General features: G+C 34.6%; 2 protein-coding genes across 17 annotated transcripts; one reads left to right on the top strand and one right to left on the bottom strand.

The window, feature by feature from the left end:
- Positions 1-1088: 1088 nt before the first annotated feature.
- LOC114256398 (zinc finger CCCH domain-containing protein 18) lies at positions 1089-6432 on the bottom strand. Of its 13 annotated transcripts, none has more exons than XM_028196042.2 (8): positions 6109-6432; positions 4054-4872; positions 3782-3952; positions 3502-3681; positions 2326-2402; positions 2050-2220; positions 1786-1906; positions 1089-1638 (listed from the first exon to the last, which is right to left on the bottom strand). In XM_028196042.2, the coding sequence occupies exons 2-8, from the start codon at positions 4857-4859 to the stop codon at positions 1569-1571; spliced, it is 1596 nt and encodes a 531-aa protein (XP_028051843.2). In that variant the 5' UTR covers positions 4860-4872; positions 6109-6432; the 3' UTR covers positions 1089-1568. The 13 variants fall into 13 exon arrangements, with proteins under 13 accessions (XP_028051843.2, XP_028051842.2, XP_028051841.2 ...); XM_028196041.2 differs by having other exon boundaries at positions 1089-1641; XM_028196040.2 differs by having other exon boundaries at positions 2311-2402.
- Positions 6433-9827: 3395 nt separating this feature from the next.
- Positions 9828-15237, top strand: LOC114256395 (zinc finger BED domain-containing protein RICESLEEPER 1-like). Of its 4 annotated transcripts, XM_082884015.1 has the most exons (6): positions 9828-9863; positions 10032-10077; positions 10240-10358; positions 10736-14629; positions 14723-14808; positions 14957-15237. In XM_082884015.1, the coding sequence occupies exon 4, from the start codon at positions 13665-13667 to the stop codon at positions 14598-14600; it is 936 nt and encodes a 311-aa protein (XP_082740141.1). In that variant the 5' UTR covers positions 9828-9863; positions 10032-10077; positions 10240-10358; positions 10736-13664; the 3' UTR covers positions 14601-14629; positions 14723-14808; positions 14957-15237. The 4 variants fall into 4 exon arrangements, with proteins under 4 accessions (XP_082740141.1, XP_082740139.1, XP_082740140.1 ...); XM_082884013.1 differs by having other exon boundaries at positions 10240-14629; XM_082884014.1 differs by lacking the exon at positions 9828-9863 and having other exon boundaries at positions 9878-10077.
- Positions 15238-22517: the final 7280 nt, after the last annotated feature.

A 22517-nucleotide genomic window follows, 5' to 3' on the forward strand; every position in this document is an offset into this window, starting at 1 on the left:
TCACACACCAGGGTAAGTAGGGTCCATATAACATTATTGTTATCATATTCATCCCACTTAAACAAAAAGTCAACAATCCTACAAGTCAAAAAAAAGGGCCCTTTTAATTTTTTTCTTCCATTTTATTTATTTATTTATATAGTAATCATATAATTTTTTTATAAAAATAAAAAAATTAAATTATACCGAATAATACAAATATTAAAGACAATGATGAATTTTTTTCTTTCAAGGATGAATGTGAGTAAAGTCCACATCATTCTGTATTCTTTTTAAATAAAAATTTTGATAATGTTTGGTAAAATTTTCTAAATATAATTTAAAAATAAGAGTTATATTTTAAATTTGTGTACTTTAAAATTATGATTTAAGTACGAAAAATTTATTTGATAAAAAAATTTTAAAATTTTTTTTAAATTAAGTAAAATTTTTTTGATGTGACATGATATTTGATACAAAAATTTACAACTCATAACCTAACACACAACTTAAAATTCTATTAAAACTCACAAATTTTTTTTAAAAATTCAAAAAATATTTTTTTTGAATATATAAAAATTAACGTGTCAATTGCCAAAAAAAAAAATACACTGTTCCGGTCAACCGGTTAGGCCAAATTTCAAAAAAAAAAAATTTTAAAAATCGAGCCTGACACAGATTTTTGCAGAGTTTTCTGTTTGTTGTAAAAATATAATTTAAAATTCCTATCCAAACATGATATTAAAATGTGTGAATAGAATTACAGTTTCAAAATCCTTCAAAACACAGCCTTTATTTGTATAATATTATCTTTAATGCATTATTCCACAATTAGGGGTAGTGACGGTTGGCATCAAACCAAGCCACAAAAATGATGCCCAACTCTACTCATAGGGTAAGCCCGTCGGGCTTTTGCTAACAGACCAATCCAGGCTATCCTGCAGAATTGATCCAAGCCCTACCCAACGGGCTTGGCCCAGACTAGCTCGCCAGCCAAGTCGACATATACACAAGAAGAGAATAGCAGATTGGAGGATGAAACGAGCCATCAAGAGCACAGCCAAATTAAAACAATACGAAACAGAAACAAAAACACGCAAACAGACCAATATTAAAATTGCAGCTATGTATAGTGAAATTTATCATTAGCTTTCTGTTTTCCGGTGTCGCAGAGATCTCTACACTTTCTTTCTTTTTTACTCTGAACCACACCCTGCACATTTCTCCAGTTCCTTTGTTTTGTCAACTAAAAAAGCAAACTATATAATTACATTCTCTTCTAAACACCCACAAGCCTTCTTGCTTGATTGCTTGCTGTGATTAGCATTTCCAATAAAAGCATTTTTACATAAATATATCTATATATATCATGCTTCTTTGTTGACTCCACTCTTAAATTAAAAGGGAGAAGAAAAACAATGTGTTGTGTTTTTTCTGTAATTAGATATGAATTTGCAGCTAGTTACTGACTTACTGATCCGAGATTAGAAGAGTCGATAAAAGGAGAGCTTTGTTTTGTATCCAACCTTTGAAATGATCTTGAACTTTGGTTACTCCCTATCTCCTTTATTTCTTCTTTGTTTCTGAATCTATGTTACTGTTGAAATGCCGCTCCCTATTGGAGTTGTGAATGGACTATCTGGAAGATTAAGTCCTTGACTGCTGCAATTTTTACAAATAACAGCAAAAATAAACCCAGGGAAAAAGAAACGAAAAAAAAAAAAAAATCAGAAAGTGATACTTCTGTGGAGTGGAATTAAAAGAAAATTAACAAAAATCTAACTCAGAAATCACGCTTTCATGTACCTCTCCTGGTCATTGTATTTTGTATTTATACGCCTAACGTTTTTGTTAGAACCGTTGTTGAGCACGTCTAGCAGATAATTGAAACCGTCAGCAGATGGGAGCTCCGTCTGTTCTGCACGTGCTGCAGTGTCAAGAAAAGAAAAAGAAGAAACATCAAACAAGAAGGATATAGAAATAAAGATTTCATATAAACACAGAAAGAAAAGGCATAGCTAGATTAATAATAATAATAAAATTGTTTAGTGAAAGTAGAGATTGAAAAACCTTCTTGAAGCGTGAACTCGTCCATTGAGTAGCCAAAATACTGTTGATGATGGTTTATGGCTTTTGGTATTAATCGCAACTCTGAGAGATGCCTCCTCTCAAGTTCAAGTGCCTGATGTTCTTCCATGAGTTGCTTCTTGAGCAATCTTGAATTGTCACAAACTCTAGGCACTGAAAAGATAAATAGATGAATATTATCTGACTCAGAAGACATTTCCGAGCCAGAAAAAACCTTGTAAAAACAAGTTCAAATAAATCTACATTTCTGTTGAGTACTTGGGTGAAGCTCGGATTCTTGATCACCAAAGTGTGAACCATAGTACATAGAGTGCTGAATTTTCTCCGCATATTTCCTGCACAAAATTAAGTCTCGGATTAGACCTCAAAACAGTTGTAAAAACATAGTTTCGGAAGAAAATTTCCTCAAAATGCCCTATAATTTCCAAAATCTTCATAAATTGCTGGAAGACTAATAAAAGATTCTTTCTCCATTAGAATTTCTAGTGATTGTTTTAAAAAAAACACTTAGTTTAGTCCGAATTGGATAGGGGTCTAGAGGGGTAAATTGGGCAGAGTCTTTAACATTCCGAGTTTTAACCATTTCGGAGAAGGGGCTACTGCTGTGCCTACTGCTGCCCCTTTGTGGGAGGTCTACCCGAATATTTTTCGATAATATGAACCGTTCATATTATAGGATTCATCAAAAATATTATTCATGTAAAAAATCAAGTGAATCGGATATTCATAACCCCATAATTAAATCCTAATTGTTTTTAAAAATTTATGAAAGTTATGTTAACCGTTAATTTTTATAAGAACAAATGTGCTTTGGTTACAAGGTTACAGATATCCAATCAATTTGATTTTTTGTATGGATGACCTACTCAATGAATACTACAATATGAATAGTTCAGATCATCAAAAAACACTCGGGAAGACCTCCCACAAGAGGCACAATAGTAATTGTTATGCCTTAAGCTACAGCTGTACCCCATCTCCCTGGTGGGCCTTGGTAAAAGAGTTCTTAATCATTTTTAAAATACTTGCTTCGGAAAAGTGAGAATTAAATGGAGCCTTTAACTAAAGTTATCGTTAGATGACAAAAAAGTGATAACTTTGCAAAGTAAGCACTTGACATTATTAATAAGGACACAACTATCCATTGGAATCCTAAAAGGTGGAAAAGAAATAAAGGTTGGAAATGTGCATTATTGAGGTTGACAATAGAATCAATCAAACAATGCTAAAGAACCAAAGCCATAATGACCATTTTGATAATCAATTCCACAAAGAGATTCATGGTCCAATTATTTGTGTACATGAACTCAAAAAACACGAATGGCACTGGTGAACTTTACTAAAAGGGCGATGTAAGGTGCCTAACACCTTCTAAACAACATCAAAAACAAGATGACACTACAAGATTACCTCTTAAAACAGATCAAATTATACCTGTCAACAAGCCTCGACTTCTCCCTGTAGGGTTTCACTAGAACACGAGCCCCACAGACAAAATGAGGATTCCCCTTTGCCAAAATCTGCTTGACTGTCTCGGGAAAAACAAAGGTGACAAACCCAAACATCCTCTTCTGTTGGCAAGGAATCCTCACATCTTCAACAGGCCCAAATTTACTACACAATAAAAAATATTTCAACACAAAAATGAATGTTTTGACACAAACAAAACATATTACAAAATTCCAGCAACTACCAATCATGCCAACATTCTTACTTGAAATAGTTGGAAACATCATGCTCCGTAAAGGTGCTCTCAGCCGGAAAAGTAAGATAAATCTGCCGAGAACCAGAAACAATTCCTCCTCCATGATCACTTCTTTCACTGATGAATTCCATGTATTTTGGAACATCTTCTGCCAAAATTACTGAATGCTGGCCGTGAGGTCTGCAAATCAACGATAACCGTAGTCAAGTGATTACTATTAAAAAAATTGAACACTTCAACATCTAAATGCTATTATAAGCAATAAAAAAAGAAAAATTCACCTGTCAATAAGGCGAACACTGTTCTTGAGTTGAGCAAGAAGTTTGGTGAGGCTATACCCAACCTTACCATGTCTCTGGCTCTCCGTAAGGTACCCCTCAGCCTGTAGTGTCCTTCCATACTTCTCATAGTACAACATTGGTAAAGAAGCAATTGAAACAGGAATCCCTCCCCTTGATTTCAAAAGCTCAATAATTTCAAACTCTAACTTGTCAAGAGACCTAGGCGAGAGGGTGTGATATTCATTTGGGAGTTCATTTGAACTGGGGTTGAAGCATTCCGGCATGGGATGGCCGTGGAAGTACCTACAGTTGTTTCCATGCTTACAGAATCCCTTTGTGAAGTAATGGCAAATCTTAACCGGAAATTCAGGCAAGCTCGGAGACCTCCTCTGGCTGTTTCTTGGGCCTAATGTGGATTCTGGGTAATAATAATTGCTAGAGAAATCCGAACCAACTGAATTGACACAGTCTAACTGATCTTCCAGAGACAAGAACTCAAGTTGGGGATCCCAGCAAGCATTGGTGGCTCGGAGACTTGAGGGAGATGAAAGAGGCCGTGGTAAAGATGGTGAGAATGGCGTGAACTGTAAAGGAAGATCTGAAGCTGGTGTTGGGGATAATCCAAGGTCGGTTTTTGCTTTGTTGATCAGAGAGTGGAGCAACTTATCGGGACTGAAGACCAGGCGGATCATGTCACGGTCGCCGTGATCTTGTATTAGGAGATAGCCAAGGATTTTAGAGGCGTTTTCGGGCTCTAACTTCTGGATCCTATCGTATACAACCTTAGTAGACTCGGGAAGGTCCATCTCAAACCTTAACCTTGAAATCAAAATTTGTGTTTGCTTAGATGCTATGAACTTATAATTCAAACATACATTAACTAAATTTAAGAAAGTAAACAAACACTCCACAAATTGTCTTGAGGAAGAGAAACTAACGAAGCCATTGAAACACATGCAGATCTAGCAAACCCAGGAATTAACAAAACAGAACTAAATTAATGGAAGTACAAAAGGGTAAAGCCATAGTAGAAATGAAAATGGATAATTATTCAGCCATTTTATTCTAGTAATTGCTTGAACCACATTCACTTCATTGTTACTAATCTTACCAGTAATCAACAAAAGATCTTCCATGAATTGCTGTGGAAGGTGAATGAAACCTTGAGGATGCTCAAAAAATCGGGAATCAAAAGGAAAATTATTTATTTATTTCTATGTTAAAAACCAATAAAATGCTGATTCCCATGTTGACTAAAGTAGAAAATCAGAATCAAACACAACCACTTTCTTTCTTTTCCAAGAGAAAATGAGATAAAAGAATCATCTTCTCTCCAACCAAACTCGAACTAACCAGAAAATGGATTTCATGACCAGATTTGAATAGAGAAATGAAACCCACAAAAGGATTTTTTTTTTTTTTTTTTTTTGGTCTTATCCATAAAACCCAGTTGCTCTTTTCAACATAAGAAACCATTTGGTCTAGAAAAATGAAGAAGAGAACAGTCATTAAGAAAGAAAATGGAAAAGGACACATTTTTCTCGTTAACCAAACAACTTTAGAAGAACAAGAAAAAAGATTCTTAAAATTTCTCAACAACATTTTTTAAACAAACCCTTGACCACAATCAATATTTTCCACAAGAATTGCACATTCCCAGGGATTAAACAACAAAAAAATAAATAAAATCAAAGCTTGTAATTTTAACATGTGGACGGAAACCCAAGACACACACACACCCAAAAACATTTAAAAACAAAAATAAAAAATAATCAACCCATGTCAAAAAATCAAAAATTCCCAAAGAAATGAGCAGATTGAACACCATGAAAACAAAAACTTGAACATTTAAAAAGTTTTCAAATTTTGGTGAAACCCACACCCATAAAATACATACTAAATACTCTATCATTGTTCTACACCATTTCAAAAAGAAACCCACTTCTAAATTCAATATTTAAAAAAGATTACCACAAAAATAATAATAATAATAAATTATTAAAATTTAAAAAGCCATGAAAATTTACCATTTTTGAGAAAGGATCTAATACCCACCAAATCTTGCAGGCCTCTGAAAAGAGAAGCAAGGTCAGACCAATCAATCCATGGGCTCAAACTCCTCCATGATTGATTAATTACTCTCTCTCTCTCTCTCCCCCCAGTTTTTGCTATTTTTATCCTCTTCTGGTTCTATAACTATGCCCTCTCCGCAAAAAAATGAAACCAGTTTTAGAAAAAGCAAACTACATGCACGGTATATACACGATATGTATAGCTTTAAATTAAAGGGCGCCTTGTCCTCAGTTCAAATCAACACAAGGCGGCCCCCTCGCTCTTTTTCTCTATCTCTCTATAAAATCACATAAATATATGAACAAATTTAAACCTTCGTTTGGCAATCACCTTTTTAGTTGGTTTTTGAATTTTTTGAATTTTTTAGTTTGAAACTTTTTTGTTAGTTTGGTATTTTTAATTGACTTTTTAACTTTAGAATGGTGAATTTTTTTTTGTCTTTTTGTGATTTTTGGGTTTTTATGATTTTTTGATTATTTTTTTTTTTGTGATTATTTAGTCAAAAATAAAAACCAAACACCACAAATAAAATTTATCCAAACATTTTTATTTGAAATAATCTGACTATTGATGCTTTTAAAATCAACACATTTTCTTTTAAATAGGTATATATGAATATGAATAGATTTAATTCGAATATATCTGTGTGGGTAAGCCTTACACCGTTTTTAAATTTCAAAATTACTAACAGATCAGCTAAATTTATTGTTGGGATAAAGAAATTTATATGGTGTGGTTATTTAGCAAAGTCCTTCCATATCATATGCATTTTGTTATGGGAAGTGATTGAGACCCCCTCTAATCACCATCTCCATCATCCCTACACATACGTGGCGGCTGGTGATTAGAGGAGAAAGAAAAAAAAAAAAAAAAAACTACTGGCCAATCAAAAAGAGAGAGGGTTAAAGGAGGTGCCTCATTGAGGGCCCAACTCATTTTCCTTTTGTTATTTGGAAAACTCTACCATCCATAATTCTTGAAAAATGTGAATCATATACAACCTTAGTTAGGGATATAATCAAATTGGTACGGTCAGCATTTAGATAAAAAAAATTATCGAACCGTTAATGTTGATTTAATTATTTTGAATATCGATACAAATCGTTTCTCCAACCAAAACACATTGATCTGAACCGATTGAAACAATTCGATTCAGCGCGGTTTAATCGGTTTAAGACCTTTCAAATTTAAACCACTTTTAAATATAATCACTAATCTTTATAAAAATATTAAATTAGTTATTTATATATTTATCCAATCCATCCATTTAATAATTATTTTCCAATTCCTAGATTAACAAACCTAAAAAAATAAAAAAAGTTAAAAAATATTAATGTTTCAAGAATAATGAGTTAGAGTTAAAATTATATATAATAAGAGTTTACAAACTTAGGTTATAAATGTGATAATGTTAATAATTTATTATACTTATTAATATCATTATATTATTAGATTATATATATATATATATATATGTTGAAGTGGCCGGTTTTGCTTTAGTTCAATGTACAAGGTGTTTGAATTGATACCAATCAAAAATAAATAAAAAAATCAAATTTAAAAACCGCATATATCGATTCTTGTTAAAAAAAAGACCAAATATTGCCGGTTTGGTCCAGTTCAATCGGTTTTGTCAATTTTTCTTACATCCTTACCCTTAATTATGTCATTTTCTTCTTTAGTTATGATATTATTTTAGCTATGATTCGTTAAATCTTTAGTTATATCTCATGTGTAGTTTGATTATGACTTTTGTTTTTTTTAGTTATAACCTAAAAAGTATGGAATTATATCATTTTCTTTTTTAATTATAAAATACATATGTATTAATTTTACATTATATAACTCTTTTCATAAAAATTTAAAAAAATCATTAAAAAGCCAATTCTCAAAATAATTCTTAGTTTCAAATTTTCTTAATTATTTTTTTATTTAAATTAATAAAAATTAATCAGTTAACTACGATTTATTTAGTTGACAATTAATAAAAAAATAAAATTTTAATTCGATTTTTCTTTATTTAAATCTTTGTTTGTTCGCCGGTTATCCAAAATCAATTTCAAAATTGATAACTGATTCAGTTTGATAAAGGGGAAATCCTATGCATCCTAACACAAATAGTGTAATTTTATTATAAATTTTTGTAATATCAATCACAAAATACATAGTTTTTTCACAAATTAATGTAATAAAATGTTTAAAATTTTATAATTCATGAAACAAAAGTTTGCAATTTACTTACGATATTTTTTTTATATCAATTTATGACAAAATTATAACTTTTATGATTGATATTATGAAATTTTATAATAAAATTACACAAATTTATGAAAAAAATATCAATGGTATAAGATTTCCCCTTCAAATTAATCATAATTAAACTTAAATAGTGGGACCCACTAGTGCTGTTGTTTGTTTATAAAATAAATAAGAGTTTTAAATTGATGCTTATAGATAAAAAAAAAAAAAATCAAATTACATAACTCTGTTTGGTTTTCAGTTTTTAGAAATAATTTTTTTAAGATTTTAATTTGTATTTTTATATTTTTAATGAATTTTTAAAAATATTTTAATTATTTTTTTTATTTTTAGATTCACTTTATTTTATTATACTTAAAAAGTAAAAATTTGTACAAACATATTTTAAAAAATATTGAATATAACAAACTACAAAAATATATTGAATTTTTTTTTTTTTTTGTATTTGGTAAATTTTTTTTAAAAAATCACAAATATTATATTTTTTAAACATATTTAGATTAGATATATTTAAAAAATAAAAATTTGAAAATTAAAAAAATCAATTTTATAAAAAAATAGATTTAATTTTCTGAAATCAGACAATGTGATGATTTTGGAGTGGGACGAGTGTATAGCATGGCATGGATAATTCATGTGGCAAGTTTGGTAAGGTCAAGTTTGGCAACTCAAAATAAGTATACATTTTTTTTCTTTTTATCTTTTTTTTATCATATTATCTCTCTATTTTTCTGCACATCTTTTCGTAAAAAGATAAAAAGTACACTTATTTAGGTCATCCCAAACAATCCCTAAATCTAACCAACGGAAAATTATCTATCTTTTAGAAATTTTATGTTGGATGTGTGTACAATTAATAGTAAGAAATTAAATGAATATATTATTCTAATAATAAAGAGATGGTGGATAAATTATAACATAAACACGTGATCTTCGTGACTTATTGGATAATTTATGCTTACCCATACATTTGTCATATTTGGGAGAAATTTTTGTATGTCAATAGTAAGACTGGGCATAGGGTTATTCGACCCACTCAAACTATCCTATCTGGTCCAACCTGCACACACATGGACGGTTTCGCAAATACATTAAGATCGGGTGCGGTTTGAATTTTAGCTGATTTTCGAGTTACGGGCGGGTTGCAGGTTTGAACAACACCCGTCCAACCTCCCACATTAAATTTTTTTTTTTTTAATATTTCAAATCTGGACCGTTCTTTTTTTTTTGATGAATAATCTGGACAGTTCATCTTCATCTATATCAAAACAAAACAAAAACCCTAATTTCATCTTTCAAACTCAATTTCATCTTTCAAACTCAAAACACAGCGCATCTTTCACTCTCTCTCGTGTTTCAGTCTCTCACTCTCTCGTTTTTCATCTGGACCGATCAACCTAGCGAGAGATCAAATTTCTCTCATCGCAAGATCGACCGATCGACCTCGCAAGATCGAATCTTTCTCCGGCAACTCTCAGGTATGTATGTGTGTGTGTGTGTGTGTGTCTCTCTCTCTCCCCAATTTCTGATTTTTTTGTGGGCATTCAGATCTGTGTCTCTCTGTGCGCAGCCTCTCTTCTAATCTCACTCTCTCGTTTTTTCATCTCTCTCTCTCTCTCTCTCTCTCTCTGTGTTGACCGGTGAAGAGATCGATTGACCTTCGCAAGATCGACTCTGCTCTGCAACTCACAAGTGAGCCTCTCTGTCTCTGTCTCTGTCTCTGTTCGACCTTCTCTTTATTTTTGTCTCTGACTTTGTTTTTTTTTTTTTTTTTTGTTCATCTCTGTCTCTGAGTTTATTTGTTTATTTTGTTACAAAAGGTTAAACTTTGGGGTTTTTTTTTTTTTTTTTGAGGGGGAGCGGGAAAGAGCAGTCATGGAAGAAATTTTGGAAATGATATTCATCAAATGAATCAATGGCTACTGTGTAAATTCTTGATCTAGGAAGAAAGAAAGGTTCTGAAGTGTTGTTAGGTCTGTAAAAACATAAATCTTGAGATTGTGATTTTCATACATAAGTACATTGGATTGATTGGATATTCGTCAGTATAATTGTGATTTTTTTTTTTACTATGCTTCTACTTGGTTGATTTTTTAAAAAAAAATATTTAATGTCATGTATATATTAGTTGCAGAAGCATAAGTTTATTATTTTATGGTTCATTGATGTTCTCATTTTTTATCCACAATTACATCTTACTTAAATATGGATGATGGAATCGTTAATGCAAGTTTATGAGGGTTTGGCTATTTATATTTTAATGAAGATAATTTTTGAGATGTACAAGGTTTATCTTCATATGATCTTTTGTTTATGTTACATCTGCTTTTTGTTCTTATGGATCATACAGCCTTGGTGGTCGAGATAAAAGAAATTAAGGAGAAAACACAAAAAGTGGATGATGTGGTTCTGGCTATAACTGCTGGAAGCAGACATCTTATATTCCAAATCTTGAATTTGAATACTCTGATACTAATATTCATGAAGATTTGTATAAGATTATTAAATATTCTCGTGAGATCATATAATTGATGATCTGATATACTACCAAATTTCCAGTGGTTCATTAATATACTACTTTTTGTTTTGTTGATAAATTCATTAATATATTACTTGATCTTGTTACCTCAAGATTTAGTTTTGATTTTAATGAAAGAAATATGTTATTGATTGTGGTAACTTAAGATGTAGTTTAAATTAATGATAGAATATCTGTCACCTCTTCTCTTTCTTCTCCATAACATTCCATTCAAAGTTCTCTTTTTTCCCCATATTCAATTTTTGTTTATTAGATCTGTTATGTTATTGAATCCGTTATGTTATTAAATCTATAATTATGTTATTGAAATCGAATTTGTAATTTTTGTTATCCAGTTTAAATGGACGATAGTGTTCAATCTTCCGCAATCAATCTTTTACCTCTGGAATCTTCTAATTCTCAAATGAATCCCCCCTTAGCCGAACCCAAACCCGAACCCGAACCTGAACCTAAGCCTCCTAGACCCCCAAAGAAAAAGAGTAAGGGTGGAGAGGGGAGAACACCATCCACAGTTTGAGATCATTTTGATAAGGTTATAGGGACCGATGGGAAGCATAAAGTCGTATGCAAATATTACAAGAAAGAGTATTTGGCTGGCTCTAAACTTCATGGGACTTGCAATTTAAGAAGTCATACACCCAATTGTAAGGAATATCCAAATAAGGATAGAGATGGTCAACAAGCATTAAATCTTATGTTGGAAATGGTTTTGGAAAAATCATACTTTTTCTCAACTTTGGTCTAATTTTTAGGTGGGACCCATGTGCCAAAGTTGGCGAGTCTAAGTGGTAATGCGTTCTATGCCGCGTTGTGATTCACATAGTATATTTGGTTGTTCAAAACCATTATCGGTTGAATAGGAAATCGAAGCCAAAGTGAGCTCCATGGAAATAGTATATTGGTAAAGTTTCCTTAAAGGTTTGTCCCACTTTGGTTTGGTGGGAAAATTTTTGTGGGTTTATAACGCATGGGTTTGCAACTTGAGGAGGGCCACAAGGGATATCCAAATTTTATGGAAGGGTGAGGTTATGGGTAAAGTGAGCTAGACCCACTGGACCCAAAATAAACACACACCTGCGCTCTGCCGCTGTCCGTCCGATTGGACTGGGCTAGGCTTGGGCACAGGTGCGTGGTGTGAGGTTGGGTTGGGCTTGTCCAGCCTAATACTTATCTTTTTGGACCAAAAAACATTTGAATTTATTTTTGTTTTTTGGAAAATAAAATCGGTCCAGAAATTCAAATTTTTTTTCTCTTCAAACAAATTCATATTTGTTCAAGTTCAAACCCAATAGCTTCTTATCTGTGTGAAATAAAACCAAACAGATTCAGTTTTTGTTCAAAATTCAAACCCAAACAGTGCCTTACCTGTTCAAACAGTGCCGAACAGATATTATACCTGTTCAAATAGGTTTACTACCTGTTTAATTCAAACCGAACAGCCACTATTGCACCTATAAATAGACAAGTCCCTCATTTGGTTTTTCACTCAATTTTCGTCCTCAAATTTGCTATTGTTCTCTGCATTTTGCTACATTTAATTTTCTGTGAGAAAGAGTATAAACACAAAGTGTGTTCGTTGTGTGAATAATTTGTAGTGCTGCTATTATTCGTTGTTGATCATTTTATTCTAGGAGATAGACGTCCACAATCTGAAAGTACCGTAGAAATGACGAATCTGTCTTAAGGACACAGTGTTAAACACTGGACTTGATCAAAAATTTGTTCGAGAAAATAATAATATAAGTGCCTTGATTACTTTTCTATTTAATTATTTTTGCTGTTCTAGATTTTGATTTTGTTTTTGTAACAAAATAAAAATCTGTTTGTTATTTATTTATTTTTATACACTGTTTTGATTTTTGTAATCAAACAGTCTTTCTCATTTTTTTATTTTTTCTGTGTTCTGTTTGTTGTTAAGTACACAAACAGAATTTATTCTTAATACAGTGAAGATTATCCAACAATTTAAACCGAAACAAAATGAAGAGTGTGTTGAGATTGTAGCAACAACTTTTAATTTTGATGCTTGTAAAAGGTCTCTTGCGGAGATGGTTGTCATTGATGAGCTGCCATTTAGATTTATGGAGGGAGTTGGGTTTAGAAGATTTTGTAATGTCATGCAATCGAAATTCACACCAATCCCCTCTCGTCATACCATATCTAGAGAAGTGCTTAACATATTCAAGAATAAAAGAAATAAGTTAAAGAAGGCCATGAAGGGTCGTAGAATTTGCTTTACTATGGACACTTGGACATCTATTCAGAATTTGTGGTACATGTGTTTGACTGCTCATTTTATTGATGATAATTGGAAATTTCAAAAATGAATCATAAATTTTCAACAAGTTGAAGATCACAAAGGAGAAACATTGGGTAGAAAAATTGAGTCGTGTTTGATTGAGTGGAACATTGATAGCATATTCACCTTAACAATTGATAATGCTAGTTCTAATAACCTTATCATTCAATATTTGAAAACAATAACCAAAGATTGGAAGGGGACTATTTTGCAACATGAGTTTATTCACATGCGTTGTTGTGTATATATTCTTAATCTCGTTGTGAGTGATGGCTTGAAAGAAATGGACAATTCTATTGCCAACATTAGACTTGCGGTGAGATATGTCAGGTCTTCTCCTCATAGGCATGATGCTTTTAAGAAGTGTGCAGTCACACTCAAACTTGATTCAAAAGCTTTTGTATGCCTAAATATACCAACTAGGTGGAACTCTACCTATTTATGTTGGAGGCGGCCGAAAAGTATAAGAAGGCTTTTAACCGCTTGAAGCTTGTGGATTCCAATTTTGAACCTTATTTCAAGGATGTTGATGGTGGCATAAGGAGAAGTTCTAATGAGTTGGATTGGAAAAAATGTAGATTATTTTTGAGGTTTCTAAAACTATTTTATCTTGCAACTAAGAAGTTTTCGGGGTCTCTCTTTGTTACTTCCAATGCTTTTTACAAAGAAATGTTTGTTTTTGAAAGCAAAATTAACCAATTACTATTGGAGGAGGATGATACTTTCAGTACAATGGCAAAAATTATGAAACCAAAGTTTAGCAAGTATTGGGGGGATCGAAGTAAGATCAATTTGTTATTGTATGTTGCGGTTGTTCTTGATCCTACCAAAAAAATGGTGTACGTGGAGTTTTGCTTTTCAAATTTATTTCTTGGAGATAATAAGAAGGTGGAAGATATGGTAGACAAGGTAAAGGGTTGTTTGAGTCATTTGTATAGCCATTATGTCACACTTTATCCTTCAAATGAGAAACTTCCAAGTATGAGTGAATTTGTGAATATGGTGGAAGATGATGATGATGATCCTTATTCTTTGGTTGACTCCCAATTTAATTCTTATTTGGAGGGGCGATGCACTAGTGGATCTAAGTCGGAATTGGAACAATATTTGCCTAAGGTTGAACATTTTACAAAGAGTCAAACATTTGAGATTTTGGATCATTGGAAGGTGAATGCAACCAAATATAGAGTGATATCGCAACTTGCAAGGGATGTGTTGGCCATGCCTATTTCTACCATTGCGTCGGAGTCGGCTTTTAGTACAGGAGGCATATTCTTGACCCATTTCGTAGTTTACTCTCGCCTTCTATGGTTGAAGCTCTTGTGTGCACTCAAAATTGGCTTCGAAGCAACCTTCCAATTTCTCTTCGATGGATGATGTGAAGGAATTTGAGCAATATGACTCGGGTAATATGAGAATTTATTTATCCTCATTTTTATTTGTATTGTTCATTTTCTAATGTAAGTTTTATTGATTTTCTCTTATTGACTCTTAATTAGGTATTTTGGAGTCAAGCTCATCTTTAAGTTCAACCTATAATGTTGATGCTAATATTATAATTGAACTCTAATCCATTTGCTCATCGGTAAATTTTTCATATACTCAACACATTTTCTTACTATATTGAGATGCAATATGTAGGCATTTATTTATCTTTTCATTACTTTATTCTTTTACACTTTTTTTGTCAAAGGAATTATGTAGATTGAAGATTAAATTTTTTTATTTTTCAGTTTGTTTTTGTGCAGGGTTCATTAACCAAATGCTTGGAATTGAAATTTTTGGAACTTGAATGTGATTCATGATGATGGAGTTTGAGATATTGTATTGCAAATGTTTTTATTTTATTTGACAACAATTTTATTTTATTTTTTTATTGCATTTTGGATGAATGTAATAGTTAATGAAGTTTGTTTGACAACTATTTTATTTTATTTTATTTTCATTTTATTATTGCTTTGGATGAATGTAATAGTTAAGAAGGTGGAAGATATAGTTAATGATTTTACTTTAATTTTGTATTATTGGGTAGTAGTAGATGGAGAATGTTGAGAAAGTAGTTGGAGAATGAGATTGATGATTTAGCTTAGGATTGTGAATGATTTTACTTTAATTGTATTGTTGTGTAGTAGATTAATTTTGAATGATTTTAGGATTTTAAATGATTTGTTTGTGTTAGGAATTGATTTTGTTGTGTTTTTAATTTTATAAGTTTTAATTCTTTAATTATTAAAATTGAAACATTTTAGAAAATTGGAAGAAAATGACCCAAAATTAATATTTACAAAATGGGAAAAAAAAACTCAAAAATTAATTTTTAAAGGAAAAAATCTAAACCGCAAACCACCCACAACCATCCGCACATCTGCAAACCCTATCCTCACGAATCGCAAACCGCACTACGGACGGTTGTGATTTATTTTTTCCCAAACCGCATAGGTGCGGACAGATCAAAATCGAACCGCAAACCGTACAAATTCGATCCGCGAGCATCCCTAGTCAATAGGGTACCACGTGGCACTACCTTTCACAAATCATATATATGTATGTCTCTTATTGTTCTTTAAACACCCAATATAAATGTAGTGAACTTTAATGTTAAATCCAATCATAATTATTGGCTTTTTGGCTTTCGAAAGTTATTTTTGTAATTATGAGCGTGCCAGTAAGGATCAATCAGCCCTTACAGAATTTTAATTGCCAACCAATTATTCAGACGATTGTGTTATAGTTCTTTCAGCCTCAATGAAGAGAACTTTTACTGGTAGCTTTGATTTAGGAGAATTTAAGCATAAGAACAGTTAAATAAAGAACAATTTAAGCATTTCATTAGTATGAAAAACTTACAATGATCCAAACTCAGCCTCGTAGAGATTTACAGCGACAATATACTTGAAACTACTCCTATGAATGAAGTGTAGTGCAGGAATTTAAAGTACAGAAATGTAAAGAACAAGAAATATAAAAACTGGAATGAAATATGTAAAGTAAGACTGGTTTTTTAGATCTGAGCCCCCTTTTCCTGGGGTCTTCCCTGCTATTTATACTCCCCAAAGATAACCATCGAACTGCACTTCAAACCGTCGAACTACTCCTCTGTGATCGTTGATCATGCTGCCTTATGAATAGTTCCACTACGCTTTCACTTGCAGTTAGGCTTCCCTTCTATATTTGAATTTGAATGTGAGTAACCGTTGAAGCCATGTCACTTTGCATCTCTTTGTTGATCCACTGCTACTCAGATCTTATAACAACCAATATTAACTGCCACGTGTATGATCAGGATCGGAGACTTGACTGGTTTCCCCATATTACCCTTACTTTGCCACGCGTCGAATTGTTACTGGCTTGCACAAAATATGTAGCCAACATTACCCCCCGTACTAATATACCAAAGACTTGGTGATATTAGTGGATCAGGGTCTTTTCCCCACGTCTTAGAACGTGCATGGGTTTTGCATCTTCCCAGAAATGCGACTGTCACTCACCATCTGTATTAAACTCTCGTTTAATCCTTTAAGCACTTCCACTATCTTAGCATTCGAACAGACTGATACATTTCATGGCTGAATTAATTTTTTCCTCCAGTGATCGAGCACACGAAGAGTCATATGTCGATGCTGTTCCTCCTCGAAAGAACGTCCACGCATTTATTAGCCACCTTTACCCACTTTTCTATATTCAAGTCATGGATGCCTTTGCAAATTACCAACCTTTGGATTAGGAACACATTGCTCTTAATCCTTCGATTCAGAAAGTTGCAGGTATAGACACAAGCAGTTCCTCCTCTAACTCACCCTTACAGTTCGAACAAACTGCTCTCAAATCTTTGATTCAGAAAGTTACAAATATGGACTTGAGAAACTCTTCCTCACAAGTCTCTATATGGGATAAAGCTGCAACTTCTTCCTCTTCTGAGGGTTCTGACTGGACAAGCTGGTCAACACCTGAGACCTGTGATTCGAAGAAGCGAATCAACCATCATTTTGTTGAGTTCACTGACCCTTTAGAGTTTCCTTCCTATGCTCGAAGTTCAGTGGTCTATCCCTACGTGCCCATTGACCATCGACGTAGTCTGGAGGAGAATCTGCTTGAAGCATGGTATACATCCTCCATGCCTATAAAGATAATACACGCTGCCCGATGCCTAGAAGAAGCACAAGGGTACAACCCATCATTCTTAGCCCAGAAGGCGAAGATTTGTTCTTCTGACTGGCTTGATTATATTAATGCCTTTGTTCCTTCTGCTCTCGTGTCATCTCAAAAAATAGAAGCGTCCACACCTTCTTCTTCGTCTCCTTCTCCTCTACCAACTCTTTGCTGGACAGAGAGACTGAGGCTTGCCCTATCCATGAATAACGTCTTTCCACCTTATAAACCTCTACCTTCTCCTACTCCAATTGAGCGGAAACAAGCTCAATTTCTGCTTGCAGCTTTCTCTCACTTGCCTTTCAATGTTCTTGAGGACGAAGTCCCTCTCAAGAACCTTCGATGGGCTTGTGATATTCTGACTAGGGGCCATGTCCTTAATCCCCTTGCCCAGGCAGAAGTTTATATGTTTCTGGACCAACTTCCATTGCTTCTCTACTGGCATCGAAATTCTATAGTCACTACACAATCTTTAGACCAACTTTCGTCTCTTCGAATTCATGCTCAATACGAAGCAGAGAATTTCATTAAAGAATTCGGTGATTTCAAGAATAAAGATTCTGCGTATTGGGATGACTTAGACATTGACGAATTGGAACAAGGATTGAGAGAGGTGGCTTTCGAAATAAAGGCTGAAGAGCTCTACTACGAAGTAAGAGCACATCAACTTATGCAGCCAATGCTAGAAGACATAGAAGATAGAATAAGGAAAGAACAAAAATTTATTGACCATTGTTGGACTAAATTTCATAATCTTGTTATTTATTCCATTCCTTATATTTATGAGCTTGAGTTTATACCGAGATAGGGTCATCTGATGTAATCGCTTTGGCTTTAATATAAACAAAATTCTTTTTCATTTGGCATTGTTTGACCCTGCTTCCATTTGTCTTTTAAAAGCCAATTCAGAGCTTTGAACTGAACAATCTCATCCTTCGAATCTGGACTTAATTGTTTTAAATGAAACACTAAACGAACCAATTATGAACTTTTCCAATTTGTGGAATAAAGTTGACAGTTTTGGCTGATTTTCAATTAGAAACAGTGCTTCGGATCTAGCAATCTTATACTTAAAGTTTGTTTCAACCATAATCAACATCTAATCATTGTCATTATGATCAATTAGTTTGAAATTGACCATCTTTTGCTTCGAACAACAGTTCATGCTATTTTAGTTCAACAGACAACCCTCCCTCTTTTTTTTCTTTTATATAAACCAACCATTGGTTTTGATGTTTCGAACACCAAATCCCATCCTTAAAGAATCTCAAGTTTTGCCTCGAAGGACATTACCTTTTGTAAAAAACCTAAAAAACAGGTCTTTAAACCCTTTGAAGTAAAACAAACACTCAAGTATTCTTATATTTTTGGGTATGGAAATGTGCTTCGAAGCCGGCTTCTCTGTTTTGAAGCCGTTGTTTTTTGGCTTTTGGCACTAAAACTTGGCTTCGAAGCCAAATATCTTACTTCAAAGCCAACCTTAACATCTGGGCTTTGTTTTTCCCTCCAAAAGTATCAATATTGAAGGAAGCTCTTTGTATTCGTACTTCTAGTACTTGACAACTTACGCAATATATTTTTCAGACACAAAAGCTTTAAAAACCCTTTTGTTTCGTGCTCTAAAATCACTTGCTCTTTTAACGCACAAACCCCTCTTTCTACCGATCTTCGGCTTCTCTCTACTTCCTTTCTCGGCTTCACTTTCAAGAAAAGCATACTGTCAATGGCTTCTTCTTCAGTACCAGTCATAGAGCGTGCGAGCCCATCTGTGACCCTGAAGAGGATCATTGATGCAGAATGTGAGAAGTACAAAGCTAGGGAGAAAAGGGTTATTAATGGACGCATCTTCGTTCCTCGTCGCCATGTGCAGCAAGACTACGTGCTTGGGCCCATATTCGAAGAAATCCTTATTGAGCTCCCAGCCCTATATCCTCATCTGGAAAACCAATGTCTCCTTTACGAAGGTGGTCTTGACTGGAGGAACTGGAGGATAAATCGCCCCCACCGATGCTGGCCCACGGTGAGACCAGAGTGGCAAGAATGGTATGACCGGGTTGTTGCTGCTAGGACCCTAGATCTTCAAGAACCCTGCCTTCTCGATGCTCTCAGATTATCCAGGGTAACTATCTCAGAAGACCCTTTCCTTATTCTTACTGCCTTGTGTTTTTGGAATCCTATCTTTAATTTCTTTCAATTTAGATGCGGGATGATGGCCCCTACTGTTCTTGATATTTGCCATCTACTAGGATTATCCCCCATTGGTATCCCATTTGGACCGGATTACCCTGATTTAGCAGTCCATTTCTCTCTCCCCTCCCTTAACTCATCTTATAGTGATTTCGCTAGGGCTGAGAATAAAAGAGAGGGCCCTGTGACTGCTAGGGAATTCTTTTCTTTCCTATTGTATTGGCTTTGCAAATTCCTCTTCTGCACCTCCTCTCAGAGAATCATGCCTGAATTTGCCCCTCTTGCCAAAGCCTTTATTTTATAGAAAAAGGTGGCCTTAGCCCCACACGTTCTAGGTCACGTATATAGAGTCTGCTCCCTTTTCTGTGAGAAACCCTTAGATGCTAATCAAGGGGGGCCATTCTGGATTCTTCAATTTTGGCTTTTTCCCTATTTTACTGAGTTACAATCCAAATGCCTTAAATTTTCTGAGCCAAACCCTCTTACTCATGGTATAAGGCTGGCCAATGCTTCACTTTATCCCTCTACCTTTATTTTTTACTTCTCTTTCTTCCACCAACTTCCAGCTTCCCTTCCTACTTACCGTTTCCGTCCCTTCGAACCCACCATTGGTCCATCTTGGTTGAGGAATTTCCTAAGTGACAAGTCTTGTACTTCACCTATTCACAAAGATATATGGGCCTCCATTCTGATTCCCAGAGAGTTATTTATCGGGACTTTGAACCCGAAAGCCTACAAATGCATTGCTGAACCTTACTGTCCTGCTCAATTTGCTAGACAATTTGGCCTTACACAAGGGGTCCCAATACCTCTCTGCAGCAACACAAATCTCAGTCTTACCAAAAGGGATCTGAAAGTTCGGAAGTCCAAGCTAGAAAAGGCAACTTTTAAATTTATAGACGACTTGGTCAATTTCGAGTATACCCCTTTCATTCCTCAAGGTAACCTATTGAAGAGATACCAAAACTGGTGGGTGACCAACATGGAAATCTACTTGGACATTTCACCTCAAAACCTACTAATGGTGTTAGATGTGACCAAGCCCAAAGGAGCTGGAATTGTCACTTCTTCCACTGTTTCAGTTGCAGCACACGCTACAACCCAATCTACTCCTGCTGCTTCAATTCCTCCTAGAGTTACTCGGGCTGCCTCGAAGAAAGGTATATACCCTTGTCTCTTCTTCTTTTGTCTTTTTATAATGCATTTAGCCTTATCTTTAGTTCTTCTTTTGTGGAGGTGGCCAACAACAAAAGAAAATGAGGCTCCTTGAGCTTGAGAATGAAACATCCGATATTTAAGGAGAAGAAAAAGAAGAAGCAGATTAAGAGGAAGAGTCACCCTTGAAAAGAAAGAAGAGAGTGATCATCTCTTCCTCTGACTTGGTTAGGGATGAGACAACTGTCAGAGAGATGGGAGATGAGCTCATTTCTTCGGAATCCATATCTCAGATTGAAGAAGTTGAGAAGGAAATTGAGAATGAGCAGACCCTGCCAATACAGAGAAAACGGAAAAGAAATGTGACTGTCTCTCTTTCTGATATGGTCGAAGACTCTAATTCCGAGACAATTGCCAAAGCAATGGAAAAGAAAAAGAAAGTGATTGCTTCTGCTACTATCTTGGTTGAAGATACCATCCATGAAGCAGCCGTTAAGGTAGTAGAACAAGAACATTTTAAGGCCATGATTGTCTTCGAGAGAGCTGAGAAGAAACGGCAGCAACAATTTCTGAGAGATGAAGCTGCTGCTGCTGATGCAGTACAAAGGGAAACTGCAAGAAGGCAACAAACTGTCAGACATTACTCCCTTCGTAGTTCTCTCATCATTGCCGACACTTCTGGAGCAGGTAATTTTTTTTATACTTCTGCTGTTTTTTCTTTGTCAGTCTTGTCTTTGGTATTGAAGTTTAACATTGTTTTACATTTCTTCCTCTTGCAGCAGCAACTTCTGAGTTCATCTTTCCAATGAGACCTCTCTCAGTTTCACTTGAAGTTGATCAGATGCAGGATGTAAGGGCTATTCAGACCATACTTCCACTTCCAAGGTCTACACTTCCTGCACTTTTCCTGAGGCCAAGCATTCCTGCACTTCTTTCTCTTGGTTTGACTCCACATCTTTCCCACTTGACCCTTGACTTTCCTCAATTTACTTCTCTATCGAGCCTTGCTCCTCTTCCTCCTTCCAAAGAAATTCCAACTGCTACCTCATCTCTGATGGTAGTTGATTCCCCTATTGAGGGTGCTGGCAGCTCCTCAACTCGTGATTTATCACCTTTACCTAGCTCTAGCCCTCCTTCACTTGATTCATTGGTGGCTAGGACTATGGAGACTGCTAAAGATGCTTCACCCATTTCTCCTATCCCTATGCAGTCTTCTGTGTCTTTCACGGCAACTCTCTCTGCACCCTTTATGTCTAATGATGAGGTTGATGTCTTCGAAGTAAGATTAGCTAGTCTCTTTGACATCCCCTCTACTTCTCCAACATTCGATGAGGAAGCTGAGCCATTAGTTTTGGCTGACTCTTTGCTGGAAATTTTTGAGAGCTTTTCTTCCTCCAGCAGCAAGCCTTTTGTACCTTTGATAGACTTAGACACCCGCCTAGACCTGTTAATTTCCTTTTCGAGGATTCCCTTCGAGGCTCTACAAAGGCCTATAATTAAAAATGGGTTTCTTCAGTGCTACAAACTTGCTGAGCAGTCTAGTACGAATGTCTTAAGTCACCTATCCCAGGCAGCAGCTACTATCGACTTCTACATCAGCATCTGTCATGCTGCTAAGGCTGCGGATGAGAAATTAGTTAGAGACCAAAGTTTTGTTTCTCAAGTGCATACTGAAGTGTCGAAGCTTAAGGAACAACACTCCTCTGCCTCTCACTTTCAAACTCAACTACTGGAGAGGAAAGCTCAACTTGAAGAGGAGCTTTCTGCAGTGAATCAGGCCTTAGTCCGAACTGACATCAAACT

The sequence above is a fragment of the Camellia sinensis genome, chromosome 8 (assembly GCF_055761805.1).
Source record: "Camellia sinensis isolate YWXY chromosome 8, ASM5576180v1, whole genome shotgun sequence".
NCBI classification, from domain to species: domain Eukaryota; kingdom Viridiplantae; phylum Streptophyta; class Magnoliopsida; order Ericales; family Theaceae; genus Camellia; species Camellia sinensis.